Source organism: Mytilus californianus, unplaced genomic scaffold (genome assembly GCF_021869535.1).
Source record: "Mytilus californianus isolate M0D057914Y unplaced genomic scaffold, xbMytCali1.0.p SCAF_6, whole genome shotgun sequence".
Classification (NCBI taxonomy): Eukaryota; Metazoa; Mollusca; class Bivalvia; order Mytilida; family Mytilidae; genus Mytilus; species Mytilus californianus.
In genome coordinates this window covers 45,643,508-45,663,513 of record NW_026262712.1, presented here as the reverse complement: position 1 = coordinate 45,663,513, position 20,006 = coordinate 45,643,508, and the positions used below count along the sequence as shown (strand labels likewise).

Below are 20,006 nucleotides of genomic sequence, written 5' to 3'. Positions count from 1 at the left end.
TGTATAGACATTACCACCATCTTTTCTAAATTAGACAGGGTTCCTTATCTTTTTTGAAATGCTTGTATTGTTCTAATTTTTATGAATCAAATATCGAGTTTGAAATTGTCCCTGTTAACACAGCATTAACAGAATGATTCTATACATATTTAAATAATCGGTTATAATATTGGGATCGCGTATACACGTCTTTTTTAAAATCTTATTTCTGCATGTTTGTATTTTAAAAAAGTAAATATAATTTTCTGCATCTTTTCATCCTCACCATTTCCGGCGCTATTCGAGGATTACGCACAAAACCCATTTTATTTTTCAGGTTCACACACGTGCACATGACACAACTCTGTAATTTTATTTAAAAAATTTCCTGTCTCGATCGCTTTCCCTTTTCTTCAACCAGGGGCGGATCCAGGATTTTTGAAAGGGGGGCGTAGTATTAAAGTTTTTGGTGCCGTATTCTCTCCATTAATTGTCTATTATAAAATGATTGGATGGATCCAAAGCTATGTACTAATTAAAATATTTGATGTGGGATTTGTCAGTAAAAAATGGACATGGAATATTCTTGTTTGTTGTATGGTTAGTTAGCATAACCTGACAGATTTCTTGTTGTAAACAAGATATACGGCTATTCAATGAAATTTACAATACGACCGACACGAAGAAAGACAAACAAGCAATTTTTATCCAAATGTTTGGTTGAAATGTTTCAACCAACAAGGGCAGTGAGGGGTTCCAAATCAACCAAAGGCTACAAATGAGTCGGAAATGACAATGAAGTTGTGAATGACGGTCGACACATGGAGACATATAGGCCACACCCAGCAGGCAGGTTGCAGTCGGGCCTTGAAAAAAGTATTCAGTATATCAGTTCGGCGAAACAGACACTCCCGTCAGATATGGGATTCACATGCATCCCCCCCAAAAAAAATTACGCCCGTTTTTTATTCATCATGTTCATTTAATGCTAAATAATTTTGTTGAAAATATTTTTTTCTAATAGCAAAAAAATGGACAAGATTATTGTTTTCAATCCAGATACAGCCAGAATTTTTGTTTAAGGCAAAAATCAGGGTCAGAATTTTTTCTCTAAAATATCTCAGACTGCCCTCTCAAATCAAATGGTCCGTACCTTAGACTTTAAATCTATATCTAGAGCTTACTGACTTGGGACACTATTCAGCAATGTTATTAATGGGTTGGGGCGTGTTGGGTTAAACATGTTTTCGTAGGTAAATAATATTGCTGTGGAACTTTTTTTTCATGAGAGTGTAATAGAGTATTACTTTCTGTTGGGTGGAATTGTGAAATCGAAGTCAATACGTTCTTGCTCAATACTTTGTCGCTTTGAAGGCGTCATGCTTGTCATCCTCAGCCTAAGCAATGTGTTACTGTAATTTGAATTTCAAAATGACTGAGTGATGTTTTTTCGATGTACTGGTCAACTCCACCGTAGCGAATCACATGACTTTGACATAATCAATAATATATTACAGTAAATATGAGTGAAAAATATCTTTATAAGTAAAGAATTGTCGCATAAAAATTAAATACACGGGAAATGGCAAAGTTCGCGAAGTCTAGTCTGATTAATCATTTTACAAAAAAAAAAAAAAAAAAAAAGTGCAAGCAAGTACGCCCTCTACGCCCCCTCTGGATCCGCCACTGTCAACTATACGACAAAGCATGGTATAATGTTTGCTGGAGTTTCAGTAACAGTGGCTGTAATAAGGTCAAAAAAAGAACCCGCAAATGAATTTCAGCAAAATAAAACAGATCAGAGTTTTTGATATAACTTCCCGTAGCACAGATCATTCCCAGTGTTATGCCTTAACATTGTGAATATTGTAATGCTATAGCATTGTGTAAAGTGTAATGCTAAAGCTTTGTGTATAGTGATATGCTATAAATGTACTAGTATAATGCTATAAATGTACTGATGAAATACTATAAGAATGTACCAACGGTGATGTTATGAAAATGTACCAAGGGCGATGTTATGATAATGTATCCACCCAGTATGATGCTAAAAAAATGTACCTAGTGTAATTTTATTAGAATGTACCTAGTGTAATGCAAGGAGACCTTACGTTCATAAACTTGTAATGCTATACGAGTTTACCTAGTGTAGTGCCATACAAATTGTGCCTGTATATAATGCAAATAAATCGCTTTTTTGTTAATATAATATGAAAATAAGGAGATGTGGTATGATTGCAAATGAGACAACTATCTGCCACATTTTAAGGTAGATCGGGTGTCTTTTTCTGAGCGTCCGTTCTGGTCATGTTGCAAAAATACTTTTTTGTTTTAATATATCTATATCATTCAATATACAACAAAATACCTAAAACTTGAAATTTAAAGACTGAACTATCAAAAAATTAAGTGTCGTAAAGTATATTTAAAATTTTGGGGGATTTTTTCAAGAAAATAAGGCCCATGACCCCCTATTTTTATTTGATATTTCAGAAGTATTAATGAAAAGCAATTGTCTCATTGAATGTTAGCCAATTCTATCGTTTAATGTTTCCTCGATAAGGAAAAATTAAGTTTCCCCTATATAAACAATATAAAATAACCCAAATCTCGTTAATTTTAATGTATTATTACGAAAAAACAAGGTCCGTGATCCTCAGTTTTTATATTGAAATTTGAAATTACATTGACCAAGAAGTCTTTTACAGAAGTTGAAGAAAAATCTATTGTCGAACATTTCGACACCCCAGCTTCCTTAAATGAGGTGAATGTAAGCAATTATTATAGGCAACCATACGGCCTTCAACAATGAGAAAAATCCATACCTTATAGTCAGTTATAAGAGGCCCCGACATTGTATACATGATTTTCTTCACCCCTCCCCCTTTTTCCCCTACCTTATACTCTAATTCTATCATAATCTTCAATTGAGACTTGAGAAGAAAATTTTTACTTCAAAATTGTATTCACTTCTTCTGAATGATACACAAAAAGCTCAACAAAAGAAAACAAATTTCGCTATCCTTTCGAAATAGGAATTTGATAAAGAAAATAATAACATGTTATATTTTTATCATACATGTGTAGTGTCAGTTTCGACCATGGTTCTAAATTTAGATTTTACTTTCCCCAAAAATTACAGACGGAATAGAAGACACCTGTTTATTTTCTGCACCTTGAAAACTGAAATTTGGATGACATAGATTTTACTTATTCTGAGATAAATGTTATAGTGCTCAATTCTTAGTTTCTGTGTAATGTTTTGTGGACGGAATCTGATGGTTTTTTTTTGCTGTTGGCTTTGTTCTTCGACTTATAAATGTTGCACTAGTAGTCGATTACGACGATTACCCCTTTCATAGTATCTTTTATACTTTTTACATAAATATAAATCATGTCCTTAAATTTTCAATTGCACATAAAACGGACATGCCAAAGTCTTTCTAGTTCAACACACAAACTCAAACGCAATATAATTATTCGTTACCTACAATTGTACACTACACTGTGAATTTCATTCAAAACTATGGTTTTTCAAAAAATATTGTGGAGTCAATTCTAGTTTAATTTAAATGAATTTGATACGAATAGAAGCAGAATTGTCACTGGTTTATTTGTTTATTTGGTTATAATTTTGTTGTTAGGCGTTTTTACTTTCTGTTGAAATAAACAAAAGTCGTATTGTGTACCTGCTCCTGTGTGTCTAAAACAAAAACATTGGTAATAGAGTCAGACTAACTCACAATAGGATACTCAGATTTCTGATTGGAGTCATTCTGATAATTTCTTTGAAGTTTTGATATAGCAGAGGAATACTTGTTTGGATTCGTGATAAACCGCACGAAGTCATTTCTCTTTCATGTGCCCGTTTTTTTCTTTCTTGGAATAGGAGAGATAACTCGCTTAACTAACGACGCACATTTTTTATCCCAAATTCCACTAGAGGCGTGCAATTACGTTTACTTTGCCTTAACCCACAAAAATTGGTATCCCAAGAATAATAATGAATCCACAGTATATGGCATATTAAGGTCTCAGTGTGCTGTTTGTTAGCTGACATTAAGAGACCTGTGATTTAAAAAATCTGCATGTAACTAACACAGGGAATGTGCTATATGACAGACAAGGATACAGTCACATTTTTCACTTGTCTCAATAGTATAAATATTGTCTATAAATTTAAGCATTTAAAAAAAAATGAAAAAAATATTAAATCACCAGGAAAATGCAGAAAACAGTTCATATAAAGAAGGTTCAACCAGTATAAAACATTTTTTTCCTTCCAAATTTATACAATAGTTTTTCAGTCAAAGAAAGATCCACAAGTCCCAGATATGAAAGTTTCCATTGGTTGAGTGCTAACTGTATCTATGAACTACATTTCCATTCGGGAGAGAAATCTCTTTCTATATATATGTTGATTTTTATGCATTGTTTTGTGTTTTGAAGGAACCACATGCTTAATTGTAATTAGAAAGTAGCTTATATTGTGCTTAAACTGAGATTGGTTGACAAAATGTTAATTGTTTACATTTTTTTACTGAATTTATGGGCATTGCACAATAACTGGATAGATAAGCTATCTTATGTGACTGTACATAAGTTCATCATTTATTTACTTAATTTATTTATTTTTCAGGAACATGTTTCTGATACATTGACTGGATGCCCAACATTGGAGGATCTTAATGTCAAACTACACTCATTTGAGAAAGTGTGCCCATTTATTACAGCACCATATGTCCGTGAAAACTATTACGCTCCATCACTTGGTGAATTTAAGATTCCCGAGACCATAAAATCTACAGTAAGACCATCTGGAGTCTCATACTAGTGGACTGTGGTTTAATTATACCATTCATTTAGATTTAAATTGATGAAAAAAATGCTAAGAAACAGATTTATAAAGTTTTAGTTTATGTTTGTCTTTGATGGCTTAATTATTAAACCTTAAGTTGTTATTGCGTTGTTTATTATAACTATGCCTGAAACTGTATATAGATTATATGAATTGAAGGGTTTCAAACATCTCCAACAAATATGGGAAGAACAGTTGTGGCCTTATTTACTTAAGGTATGTATACCAAACTTGCTAATGCTTCCAGAAATAGAAAATAATAAACATTAAATTCATACCAGTAGAAAATTTTAAAATCTATAGTTAAAAAAAACTCCTTATATTAACAGATGGTATACATTATATTGGGTTTTTGTCTTGCTTTGAAGGAGACAAAGAATGAGAATTAGGTATATGGTTTCAGGCGGCAGTGTCAACAATTTGTTAAAGTTTGTGATTAAATAAGTTTAAGAGGAACCACATATAATAACTCAAGGATATTTGGAATGCAGTTGTATAAGCATTGACACATCTCATTTCCACAGAGATTACTTGGCCCTGCCCCCTCAGTCATGGTCAATTGACATGGAAACTTTTGCATAGTTTACATATTTGTGATTAGGTCATGACAAGTCAATAAAATTTGGTATGCAGTTGTAAAAAATGTATTAGCATTGGCATACAGAGTTTTCAAAATATTTTTACACTGGTGGTCTTTGAAGAATATCTGCTGGTCCTTACAATTATTTCTATTGCAAAATACCAAATTGTGTCGGTTGTATGCAAAGTTTTGGTGGTCAGGACCACCATTTTTTGAGAACTCTGCGTCACATCTTATATCTCAGAAATTATTTGGCCCTGTTCCTTCAGTCATGATTCATTGAATTTGAGAATTTGTATAATTTGTAAATTTCAACATTTGCATTTTACTATCAAATAATATACAGGTGAGACATATGTGTTTTTCAACAGTTTATTTTGTGTCATTATGTTGTTTTATTAATATATATACCTTTTCATCTCATTTTAATAATTTTTATTATATTTTTTACTTTATACTAGGTTTTACAATACCAAATTTTATACTTTTAATGCCTAAAAAAATCCCATACAAATCAAAAAAAGTTTTAAACAAAAAATCGATGAATTAATTTTTATATGCTCGTTTACGGGACGTATTATGGTATACCGTTGACCGTCTGTCCGTCCGTCTGTCCGTCCTTCCGTCGTCAACATGTCGGACATTAACTCAAAAAAGCTTTAACCAATATGCATGAAACTTTGGTGAATTGTTTATATCTATTGATGCGAGCTCCCTTTCGTTTTTTATAAATTTCAGATTTACCGTTTCTGAGTATTGGGGTTTTATTCATTAAAAAAGGGGGGATTTTCCAGTTTTCGGACAATAACTAGAAAATGCTTTCAGCAGTTCTCATGAAACTTTGGTGAATTGTTTATATCAGTTGATGTAAGCTCCCTTTAGAATTTTATAAATTTTAGATTTTAAATTTCTGAGTTATGGGGTTTTATTCATTAAAAAAGGGGGGATTTTCCAGTTTTGGGACAATAACTCAAAAATGCTTTCAGCAGTTCTCATGAAACTTTGGTGAATTATTTATAGCTATTGATGTAATCTCCCTATTGATTTTCATAAATTTCAAATATGACATTGAGAAGAAACTGAACTTTATTTGTTTATAGTCTGACAACAGATTTACTAAGTATTGCGCAACAGCACAGTATATTGCACAACAGCAAGAAATCTTTAATTGAATATAAATTCAATTCATATAACCATTTTCAAGTTCTTTGACTACATTTATTCAGAAACCTATTATATGTCAAATATTTAATTACAATCCAAATTCAGACCTGTATCAAGCTTGAATATTGTGTCCATTTTTGCCCCAACTGTTCAGGGTTGGACCTCTGCGGGCATATCCAGCTGCGCTAAGCGAAGCAGTTTATTTCCAATGATATATTTTTCTCTTCCTCTGTTATCCTAAATGAGGGTGTTGTCAAAGGAGACCTCTCAATGGTTGATCGATTATTGATTTAAACAAAAAGAACATGATAAAATAGTAGGAACAATCTCAGCAATTACTGATGGACCAAAAATGCATCTATGCTCAACATAAAAACCTAAATATGTAATATTGGACATCACACTGTCAACCACTTAAATGAGGTTAATGAAATGAAAAGTTTGTTTGGTAGTACATAAATTTATAATTAGGTGTACATTCGTGTTCCACAATATTCATCTGATTTTAATCTTATTTTTTAAGTAAAAGGTTAATTATATTTGCTTTATAGAACTGTAGTGTACTGGATCAACTGACCTAGATATCACTTTAATGATTCAATGATTGAATCATGTTTTTTTAATCTAGTCAGTTTCCCTATTACTAGTTTTATATCTGGTCTATTAGTGCATTAAGTGTTTATGTAAGTCCTTGACCGAATTTCCATGGTTCAGTGTTTTTCATGAACCCTTTTTATACGACCGCAAAAAATTTTTGCGGTCTTATATTGGTATGACGTTGGCGTCGTCGTCATTGTCCGGCGTCATCGTCGTCCGGCGTCGTCGTCCGAAGACACATTGGTTTTCGCACTCTAACTTTAGTTTAAGTGAATTGATCTCTTTGAAATTTTACCATAAGGTTCAATACCACAAAAGGAAGGTGGGGATTGATTTTGGGGGTTATGGTACCAACAGTTAAGGAATTAGGGGCCAAAAAGGGGCCAAAAATAAGCATTTTCTAGTTTACAGACAATAACTGTGGAACGGTGTATGGATCTCTCTGAAATTATACTACAAGTTTCCATACCACAAAGGGATGGTTAGGATTTGCTTTGGGGGGTTATGGCTCAAACCGTTTAGGAATTAGGGGCAAAAAAGGGGGAAAAACAAGGTTGTCCTGGTTAATGGACAAATACTTTAGTACAAAACATATATAAAGCAGTGTAAGGGAGATAAATCAAATACATCATTGAAATTATCTCCCTTACACTGCTTTTAAATTATGTATAAAGTAATGGTTAATGAACAATTAAGATAATTTAAAACAGTGTAAGGGAGGTAATCCAAATACAACGTTTTGGTTACTTCCCTTACACTGCTTTTAAATTATGTTTAAAGAAATGCATATTTATAAAGGAAGACCAGTAAAAATATCTGCAAATGTTGCATCTGTTTTTTTACAAAAAATCCATATGAAAGATTTGACACTATATTTTAAATTCTAATATAAAATAGATTAAGTTAGCACTATGGTAAATTTAAATGGGTAATTATAATTTAAATGGGTAATTATGGTTGCAAACTCCATTGGAAATTTGATTGAGATTATGACCATATCTTGAGGGAAAGAATTTTTTGGGGGAAAAAAGGGGGGGGGGGTAAAAAGAAATTGTGGGGGGTCAATTTTTTCTCATATCAGATTTCAGAAATTAAACAGAATTATTCTTCAAATATGGCACAGTATGGCGCATTAGATTTGTAAAATCTTTGACCACATTTATTTATTTGTTATGCCGAATCTAACCGTGTATTTAGATTTTTATTTTTGGGTCCAGTTTTCAAATTGGTGTACATTAAGGTCCAAAGGGTCCAAAATTAAACTTTGTTTGATTTTAACAAAAATTGAATATATGGGGTTCTTTGATATGCTGAATCTAAACATGTATTTAGATTTTTGATTTTTGGCCCAGTTTTCAAGTTGGTCCAAATTGGGGTCCAAAATTAACCTTTGTTTGATTTCAACAAAAATTGAATATATGGGGTTCTTTGATATGCTGAATCTAACCATGTATTTAGATTTTTTATTTTTGGACCCCGCTATCAAATTGGTTTATATTGAGGTCAAAAGGGTCCAAAATTAAACTTCGTTTGATTTCATCAAAAATTGAATTATTGGGGTTCTTTGATATGCCAAATCTAACTGTGTATTTAGATTTTTAATTTTGGGTCCCGTTTTTAAAGGCAGTGCTTTAATGCCTTTCTGGTTGCCGGGTTAATCCTTCCTTCCGCGATATCCAACTTATCTACGTTGGGGGTCATTAGGCTCCAAGTAGATCCGGAAATGTTGAATTCTCTCCTCTTCTTATTGCGATATAAAATGTTTTTTGTTTCATTTCATTTACATTGGGAAATAGAGAAACGATCATTGTGTTTTGTTAGTTTTAAAAACTTTTGATATATTAGTATTTTGCATTATAAGCAGTCAACCGATTGACAAACTAGAATTATTTGAATTCCGTGAGGAAAGAGCTCGGTTAATTTCGAGTGATATCTGCAATCTAGATGTTTATAAATCATTTCAGTCGTTGATATAATAATTAAAGGTCGGCTGAACATGAATTATATTATACAATTTAAAGCGCATTTCTGTTTATGCACGTGAACCCGCCTAACGTTATTGTTACTTCGCAGTTATATAAAGTAGCAAATTATCGTTCCTGAGTAGGTGGCGCCGTGGTAGCGGATCCTGTTCCTCAACTTCCGGTTTCTGCACTGTGCAACTATTTCAGTTATATTTTTAATTAACGATGCCAAGTACTTGTTGTTGTGTACCTGGATGTCATTTAAGAGGAGGACATGCATTTCCAAATGACTTAAAAAGAAGGAAAAGTTGGATCAACGCCATGGCCCATACGCAGATTGGACGAGAACACGATAATATCGTGGAGTCCATCTCAATCAGCTGTTGTTTGCAAGGCACGTTTTACTGAAAAAGACTACGTGCAGGAAACTATTCATGGTAAAACTCTATTTTCTTTGTGAAATATATAGTTATATATGTAATCGCCATGCGAATAAACCAAAGTCTGTTTACAACCGCAATTGTCGTTTAAGACGTCATAATTTTTTGGATTACGATTCAATGTGATCTGTTTGAGATTTTTTGGTGATTGCTACAATTATAATGATTTCTTACAAGAGGTATATCATACTGAGAATTATTTTAGCAGTAATTATGCTAATGTAGTAATGACAGGAATGCATAAGCTATGCCTCATAGACTTTCTTGAAAAATATCAATGACAATGTTAACAGGAACAAAACAATGACATGCTCTCATCTATATTATAGTTTTTTAGGTACAAACAATACATGTACGTTTGTTGCATAAGTCTCTCATTGTTTGTCCTTTGGATTTACATAACATACATTGAATCAGGCAAACATAGTTTTATTCAGATTGTAATGATCAGTCAGGGGTACTACTTAAACAAGTGATTTCAGAATCACTCCCTCAAGTGATTTTGGCTGTGAAATATTAAAAATTTTCACACAGACTTTTTAAAATCACTGAAACAAGTAATTTTAGAAGTTAAAATGTAATCACTTTAATAAGTGTTTATAACATTTTCTTGATATTTTTCCCACAAGCTTGATTTTTTTATTGGTAAAAAGACAACAATTCCATTGAAAAAACAACTATGTATATGCAGAAATTGTCTTTTGCTTGATAAGCCTGACACTTTTACAGTTTTTTTAAAATATGCAAAAACTGGAATAGTTTGTAGATTAGGTCATAACCTTGAAGTAGATCATTCTAACTCTTAAGAAAACCAATCAGGTTACCTAATATTGTTGATCTTTGTCTGATAGTAAGAGTAGTTAATGAATTTTTGATTACAGAAAAATTCCCAAGGGTACTTTTAAAAGCTTTAGCGCACTAACTTACTGCCCAAGCGCACTGGTGAAATTAATATACAAAGAAAAAGGGATAATTGATTTATGTAGGAAAATTATAGAAAAGATTGTGAAAATATGGAAAATCAATGAAATTAGCATTTGAAGATCAAAGAAAACACTAAAATCACTTAAATAGGTGATAACTGAATTTATCAAATCACTGAAATAAGTGATGATGAAATCACTTGTTTAAGTAGCACCCTTGACTGATGATAAATCTAGTTAATATTTCGCCAGGTAGTACAGAGTATACATTGCTAATGGAAGTTCATTTAATTATCAAAAAACCGGAGCGTCTTTTTACCACAGAACACCACAGAATACCACAGAACACCACAGAATACCACAGAACACTCAAAATGTACCACAGAACTACACAAATTACAACAAAACTACTGAAGTATGCCACAGAACAGTAAAATTACTTTATAAAACGTGAATCTAATAATTCAGAATTATATTATTTCTTTAATTCGGGTTACACCAATGACATGATGATTGACTGGATGAGAGAAAAATGATCATAACTTTCTTGTTATTTGGCATATTTTGTTTACATTTGGAGACCTTTGAGACACTAAACTAATGCATTGTAATAATGAAAATCTTAAATAAACATTAAAAAAAAAAAGTTTTTAGAAAGAAAAAAAAAATACAGTACGGGTTTTCTCAGTCGCTGATCAATATACGCTTTGAATATATCGAACTGATCGATAAAAAGTGTTAATATCTCTTTTGTGTTACAATATTTTTTCGTGAAATTATGAAAGAGTCTCATATGTAACTATTTATTCTGTGAAATTAATAAACCTATAAGACAATAATTTTAATTTTTCTACTAAAATGATGGTGATCATCGGTTCACATTTTAATCTTAAATTTTTATTATCATAAAAATTGTATTCTTGAAATGACTTCACAATAATTAGAACAGGAAGACTGCTTTCAACATTCTATTTGATATAATATACTATCATCAATAATTGAATATTTACAAAATTCTTCATTGTTCGGATTCAAGTTGCCACCTGATTATATAAGGTATTTCAATTAAATGTATTTGATGTCACAGGTGTGATAATTTAAATGACATGTTAATTGGCTTGATTGGTGATTACCACAAGTGTCAAAATTGGTTAATCTAATTAACATTCGGTACTTTAATTGTGTCGGTGAACTTGCTATGGTCAACATTAATTTTGGACTAAAAAATAAAGAATATATTTGTAAATGCTACATATATACCAGTTTTTTTTTTCGATATAAAGTTTCAGTTCAACAATTTCAAAATGCATACAAAATTTGGTAAAAATCCGAAATATTGTTAAATGATTGGAGAAGATACACACACAACATAAGATTCCAAAAACAGTCATCGAGCTTGAACTTTTAATTGACAATCAAAAAGACACACTTATAATATGTTATAAGTCAACTCAAATATTACTGTCCTACAACAACTTTAGATATCTTTTTGAAGTTTTATATATAACTCTATAAATGGAGAAAACTTTGATGTACAAACATTAGCCAATTGTATTAACAACTCTAGATATCAGCTTAACAAATTACTTCATTAATCACTTTAATAAAGTTTAATTATTTGTTGACAACAACTTCAATAAAATGTCACATTAACCATTTTGATTATTTATTGTAACAACTCTTAACATAGAATTCATAAAAAAGTGACAAAAAAAAACGCCTGCTAAAACAAAATAAATTTAACAAATATTTACGTAATGCATCTAAACATTTTCAATAAACTGCTTCGCTGAGCGCAGCTGGATACGCCCCCTTTTTTTAATGAATAAAACCCCAAAACTTAGAAACGGTAAATCCGAAATTTATGTAAAACGAAAGGGAGCTCACGTCAATAGATATGAACAATTCACAAAAGCTTCATGCAAATTGGTGAAATTTTTTTTGAGTTATTGTCCGAAAACTGGAAAATCCCCCCTTTTTTAATGAATAAAACTCGGAAATGGTAAATCTGAAATTTATAAAAAAAACAAAAGGGAGCTCACGTCAATAGATATAAACAATGCACCAAAGTTTCATGCATATTGGTTAAAGCATTTTTGAATTAATGTCCGACATGTTGACGACGGACGGACAGACGGTCAGCGGTATACCATAATACTTCCCGCAAACGGGCGTATAAAATGAATTAAAATTACAAAAAAAGATTAAAATGTATTTAAAATATAAATGTCATAAATATAAATATATTATGGTTTTAATAGCTAGGGGTTTGCGGTATGATCCCAATTTATATTGGCTATTCAGTTGGGGGTGTAGCGTTAGTGAGTCGACCCTAAATAAAAAAAATAAATTTATTTGAATAATAAATGTCAAATTATAAAAAGAATGAACAATAACACGATAATAATGTCTGAAGTATCATTATTTCGAAGTTCTGTGGTAGATTTTGGGTGTTCTGTGGTATTCTGTGGTGTTCTGTGGTAAAAAGACGCTCCCTCAAAAAACTAATGTTTTATAACCTTTTTCAGGGCGCAAACCCACCATACAGAGACTTAAGTCTACTGCCATTCCCAGCCTATTTTCCTGGACCAAGCAAGAGAGTGAATCGTCCGCAAAAAGAAAAATCAGGGCAGTTTCCTGTGAAAACAAAAGAACTAAACTTGATGAATATTGTAGTAGAAATCTAGAGAAAAGTTTTGATTGTAAAGTTGGTTTTCCTGAAGAAGTCATTCATACTGCAGAAAGGATTTATGACTGTCCACCACCAACTGCCGAGCTAATGTTGAGCTTCACAGATGGAATTTTACGCAAACACCATCAATGCCTATGTTTTCAGCAGAGAATTTTGAAATGAAGACACGTGACACAGCCATGCATTTTTATACCAGTTAAGAGTTGTATACTAAATTTTTATTTGTTTTGACCACACTTGGTCCAGCAGCACATTGTTTGAGATACATATATTTTCAAATTGATCATTGTTGATAGGGTGTCAGTTGAAAATCAGTTTTTTTATGACTTTGATGAAATTAAGGCATCATACAACCAACTTTGAACTGTCTAGATTCTAGATTGAATCTAGTATTAAGAATATTGTGTATAGATGGATTGTTTTTATGTCTAAACAGTGGTGTGAGGCTAACACTTGGCCATCTAGTGGTTTAGTCAGGTATTTTTCACCATCCAACTTCAAATTAAAGTTTCCTACGACTTGGATTATTATTGACAGCACAGAATATCCCGTGTTAAAACCTAAAGCTCCTAGAGCTCAGGCAACCTTTTCATCAAATTAAAACAGAAACACTGAAAATTCTTAAATGTTCGACACCTGGTGGTTTAGTCAACTATGTCTCTATGTCACATAGAGCGAATTATTGGACTTGGCAAAACATACAAAATTCTAATAAATCCTATGAATGGAACTGAAACAAAACTTTCATCTGAAATAACATTTAGTTGTTTTATGTTGTGTAATTTTAGAACTTGTATTGTGCCAAAGGATGCATAAATTAAAGTGACGCAATGAATTTTGTTCTGATATATATCTATTTACAATTACATGCACATGTAAATTGTAATGCATATAAAAATAAGGAGATGTGGTATGATATTCAGTGAGTTTATCAAACTAAAGTGCATAAGAAATGGGTTTAAGCAGTTACAGGTGTTACTGTCACCGTGCAATCTCCAACAATGAGAAAAACTCGTACCCTGTTAAAATTTTTTAGAGATCCTACAACTAAGTTTTGTTGTCTCACCTTGACTTTGGTGAATTTTTTATATCTGTTGATGTAAATATAAAAAAGAAGATGTGGTATGATTGCCAATGAGACAACTCTCCACAAGAGACCAAATGACACAGAAATTAACAGCTATAGGTCACAGTACGGCCTTCAACAATGAGCAAAGCCCATACCGCACAGTCAGCTATAAAAGGCCCCGAAATGACAATGTAAAACAATTCAAACAAGAAAACTAACGGCCTATTTTATGTACAAAAAATTAACGAATATAACAAATATGCAACACATAAACAAACGACAACCACTGAATTACACTTTTACAGGCTCCTGACTTGGGACAGGCACATACATGTACATACAGAATGTGGCGGGCTTAAACATGTTAGCAGGATCCCAACCCTCCCCCTAACCTGGGACAGTGGTGTAACAGTACAATATAAGAAAGAACTATAAAAATCAGTTGAAAGAGGCTAAACTCATCAGATGGATAAATACAAGTGGACGTGGTCAGGTAGTTGTACATCCAAACAACAAAAAGACACTAAGTACAGATCTGAGAGTACTCGCAGTTACTGACAGCTAGTTCAAAGCCACTAACAACTGATAAAAAAATCTTGCATCTAAGACTAAATTATCAATCCGTAAGCTCCCTTTAGAATTTTATAAACTTTAGATTTACATTTCTGAGTTATGGGGTTTTATTCATTAAAAAAGGGGGGATTTTCCAGTTTTTGGACAACAACTCAAAAATGCTTTAAGCAGTTCACATAAAACTTTGGTGAATTATTTATAGCTATTGATGTAATCTCCCTATTGATTTTAAATTGAACTTTATTTGTTTATAGTCTGGCAACAGATTTATTAAGTATTGCGCAACAGCACAGTGTATTGCACAACAGCAAGAAATCTTTAATTGAATATAAATTTAATTCATATAACCGATTTCAAGTTAATTGACTACATTTATTCAGAAAGTATAATATGTCAAATATTTAATTACAATCCAAATTCAGACCTGTATCAAGCTTGAATATTGTGTCCATTTTTGCCCCAGCTGTTCAGGGTTGGACCTCTGCGGGTGTATCCAGCTGCGCTCAGCTAATCAGTTTATTTCTTAATTAAGAACTCCTTTTTCATTCTTAAATTACTTTATGCTTGGAAATATAATTTTGCTTGGAGTTGAAAGAGTTGACATGTTGCAATGTACATTTATTCTACATAGTTCTATGGTACCAAATCAAAAGTTTATATAAAAGAAAGAAGTCAAAGGTTTCCCATCATAGTTTAGTTACATACATTTTTTTTGTACCTGAGGTCGTTGAATATAGATCATTATATAAATAAGGAGATGTGTTATGATTGCCAATGAAAAAACTAAGGATTTTCTTATCCAAGGAATAGATTACCTGAGCCGTATTTGACACAACTTTTTGGAATTTTGGGTCCTCAATGCTCTTCAACTTTGTACTTGTTTGGCTTTATTACTATTTTGATCTGAACGTCACTGATGAGTCTTATGTAGATGAAACACGCGTCTGGCGTATTAAATTATAATCCTGGTACCTTTGATAACTAATTTGACTATAAACATAGATAAAAAAGGTACAAACTGGACATAATGCACTAGTTCATAAACAAGTGAGAACAATCGCCTTCATATAGTGCTCAGAATATGACATTCATAAAACTTGTTCAATATCATTAGAGAACTCTAAATCTTAAATACTGAAAGCCACCTCTGATAAGTACACTGTACTATGCAAGATAATGTTATAACTGGACTAAAAATACACACAACCTGTAATTAACTGCCTTTACAGCGCTTTCGCGCTTTGATTTAAATTTGTCTACATTAAGGTCCAAAGGGTCCAAAATTAAACTGTTTGATTTTAACAAAAATTGAATTCTTCGGGTTCTTTGATATGCTGAATCTAAACATATGTTTAGATTTTTGATTATGGGCCCAGTTTTCAAGTTGGTCCAAGTTGGGGTCCACAATTAAACTTTTTTTTATTTCAACAAAAATTGAATATATGGGGTTCTTTGATATGCTGAATCTAACCATGTATTCAGATTTTTTATTTGTGGGCCCCGCTATCAAATTGGTTCATATTGAGATCAAAAGGGTCCAAAATTAAACTTTGTTTGATTTCATCAAAAATTGAATTATTGGGGTTCTTTGATATTCCAAATCTAACCGTGTATTTAGATTTTTAATTTTGGGTCCCGTTTTTTAAATTGGTCTACATTAAGGTCCAAAGGGTCCAAAATTAAACTTAGTTTGATTTTAACAAAAATTGAATTCTTGGGGTTCTTTAATATGCTGAATCTAAACATGTGTTTTGAATTTTGATTATGGGCCCAGTTTTCAAGTTTGTCAAAGTTGGGGTCCAAAATTAAACTTTGTTTGATTTCAACAAAAATTGAATATATGGGGTTCTTTGATATGCTGAATCTAAATATGTATTTTGATTTTGGACATTGGACCATAATAGGTAAATTAAAAAAATTCAAGTTCTTAGACCACATTCTTTCTGTGTCAGAAACCTATTCTGTGTCAAATATTTAATCACAATCCAAATTCAGAGCTGTATCAAGTTTGAATGTAGTGTCCTTACTTGCCCCAACTGTTCAGGGTTCGACCTCTGCGGTCGTATCAAGCTGCGCCCAGCGAAGCATTTTATTTATTATACGACCGCAAAAAATTTTGCGGTCGTATATTGGTATGACGTTGGCGTTGTCATCGTCGTCGTCGTTGTCCGAGGACACATTGGTTTTTGCACTCTATCTTTAGTTTAAGTGACTGGATCTCTATGAAATTTTACCATAAGGTGCAATACCACAAAAGGAAGTTTGGGATTGATTTTGGGGGTTATGGTACCAACAGTTAAGGAATAAGGGGCCAAAAATAGGCATTTTTGTAACTTCCAGACATAACTTGTGTGTTAGTGTATGGATCTCTCTGACATTGTACCACAAGGTTCCATATCACAAAGGGAATGCTGGGATTGATTTTGGGGGTAATTGCCTCAAAATTGTAGGAATTAGGGGCCAAAAAAGGGTAAAAAAACAAGCATTTTTCTAGTTTCATGACAATAACTTGTGTGTAAGTGTATGGATCTTTCTGAAATTGTACTACAAGGTTCCATATCACAAAGGGAAAGCTGGAATTGAGTTTGGGGGTAATTGCCCGAAACGTTTAGGAAAAAGGGGCCAAAAATAAGCATTTTTCTAGTTTCCAGACAATAACTTGTGTTCAAGTGTATGGATCTCTCTGAAATTGTACTGCAAGGTACCATACCACAAAGGGGAAGCAGGGATTAATTTTGGGGGTAATTGCCTCAAAATTTTAGGAATTAGGGGCCTAAAAGGGGCAAAAAACAAGCATTTTTCTAGTTTCAGGACAATAACTTGTGTGTAAGTGTATGGATCTTTATGAAATTGTACTACAAGGTTCTATATTACAAAGGGAAAGCTGGGTTTGAGTTTTGGGGGTAATTGCCCTTAATGTTTAGGAATTTGGGGCAAAAAAGGGGCTAAAAATAAGCATTTTTCTAGTTTCCAGACAATAACTTGTGTTCAAGTGTATGGATCTCTCTGAAATTGTACTGCAAGGTACAATACCACAAAGGGAAGGCTGGGATTGAGTTTGGGGGTGATGAATCATAAGGGGGGTTCAAAAAAAATTAGGGGGAGGGATTTTTTTTCTCATTTTTTTTCCTTTTTTTTTCTTTAAAATTTTCCATTTTAAATTGATTATTTCTGATTTATATATAAAAGCAAATAATAATGATATGGTTTGAATAGGTAAATTAAAAAATTTTAAGTTCTTAGACCACATTCATTCTGTGTCAGAAATTACAATCCAATTACAATCCAAATTCAGTGCTGTATCAAGCTTGAATGTTGTGTCCATACTTGCCCCAACTGTTCAGGGTTCGACCTCTGCGGTCGTATCAAGCTGCACCCAGCGGAGCATTTTATTGTAATTTAGAAAAAGGTCCTTGTATTATTTACAAATACAGACCCAACCTATACCTTTTTTTTTCAAAAAGAAGGTATAATCAAAAGACCAAACACTTATTTCTGAAATTAAATTTGAGGCCCAACTAATCCAGGTACTTTAGTTAAGCAAAAAATCAGTTTCTAATCATTTTATGATTTTGGCTGATTCCAATTGTTAGGAGCCATTTATTTTATATGGTTCAATAACTATCTCACTATGATATCTCGCTATGATATATATAAAGAGTTCAAAGACATTAGAAGCGGGTTCTGACTCGAGACAGGCACATTAACATACAGCTCCATTAAACTATTTTTGTCATGCCTGCAACTCAAGTCGCAGACTGCAAGAGAGGGATTTCTTGCAAGGTCTGTGTGTCTCTCAGACAGGGTTCAAATTACCTCAAAGTCATTTTATGGATCAGTGATCAATAAAATTGAGAATGGAAATGGGGAATGTGTCAAAGAGACAACAACCCGACCACAGAGCAGACAAGAGCCGAAGGCCACCAATGGGTCTTCAATGCAGCGAGAAACTCCCGCACCCTGAGGCGTCCTTCAGCTGGCCCCTGAACAAATATATATACTAGTTCAGTGATAATGGACGTCATACTAAACTCCAAATTATACACAAGAAACTAAAATTAAAAATGAAACAAGACCAACAAAGGCCAGAGGCTCCTGACTTGGGACAGGTGCAAAAATGCGGCGGGGTTAAACATGTTTTTTGAGATCTCAACCCTCCCCTATACCTCTAGCCAATGTAGAAAAACAAACGTATGTAACAGTACACACAGTAAAACTCAGTTTAAGAGAAGTCCGAGTCCGATGTCAGAATCGGAAACAAATGAAAATAAACAAAATGACAATAATACATAAATAACAACAGACTACTAGCAGTTACTGACATGCCAGCTCCAGACCTAAATTAAACTGATTGAAAGATTATGTCTTCATCATATGAATATCAGGCACAATCCCTCCTGTTAGGGGTTTAGTATTATACCATCATAAAATATATGAGAAGAACATAACACTCCAAATTATACACAAGAAACTAAAATTAAAAATGAAACAAGACTAACAAAGGCCAGAGGCTCCTGACTTGGGACAGGTGCAAAAATGCGGCGGGGTTAAACATGTTTTTTGAGATCTCAACCCTCCCCTATACCTCTAGCCAATGTAGAAAAACAAACGTATGTAACAGTACACACAGTAAAACTCAGTTTAAGAGAAGTCCGAGTCCGATGTCAGAATCGGAAACAAATGAAAATAAACAAAATGACAATAATACATAAATAACAACAGACTACTAGCAGTTATTGACATGCCAGCTCCAGACCTAAATTAAACTGATTGAAAGATTATGTCTTCATCATATGAATATCAGGCACAATCCTTCCTGTTAGGGGTTTAGTATTATACCATCATAAAATATATGAGAAGAACATAACCCGTGTCATGCCAACAACTGGTTTTAGAATAAATATGTTTAATTCCGATGCAAAGACCCTATAAGTGAATCAATATTAAAGCCCAAATATGCAATCTTTAATGACCTGACAACAGTATCGTAACTATATCCTTTCTTAATAAGTCTGTTTAAAGGTTTTGTTAGCTTTTGAGGTGAATACTGACATTTTTGTGCTTTGTAAAGAATATTACCATAAAAGATTGGATGTGAAATAAGTTTAAGATAACGTGGCAAAGTCTGTATTTCAGATACTATAAGCAATAGGTAAACTATACTTGG

General features: G+C 32.8%; 1 protein-coding gene across 1 annotated transcript in view; it reads left to right on the top strand.

Annotated features, from left to right (window-relative positions):
• LOC127706434 (NADH dehydrogenase [ubiquinone] 1 alpha subcomplex subunit 9, mitochondrial-like) overlaps window positions 1-4,940 on the top strand; it is a 35,232-nt gene extending 30,292 nt beyond the window's left edge. The window contains exon 11 of the mRNA XM_052211067.1: window positions 4,619-4,940. Coding sequence (XP_052067027.1) covers window positions 4,619-4,813 — 195 coding nt within the window. The 3' untranslated portion in view covers window positions 4,814-4,940. The remainder of the gene's footprint in view (window positions 1-4,618) is intronic.
• The last annotated feature ends 15,066 nt before the right edge of the window (window positions 4,941-20,006 follow it).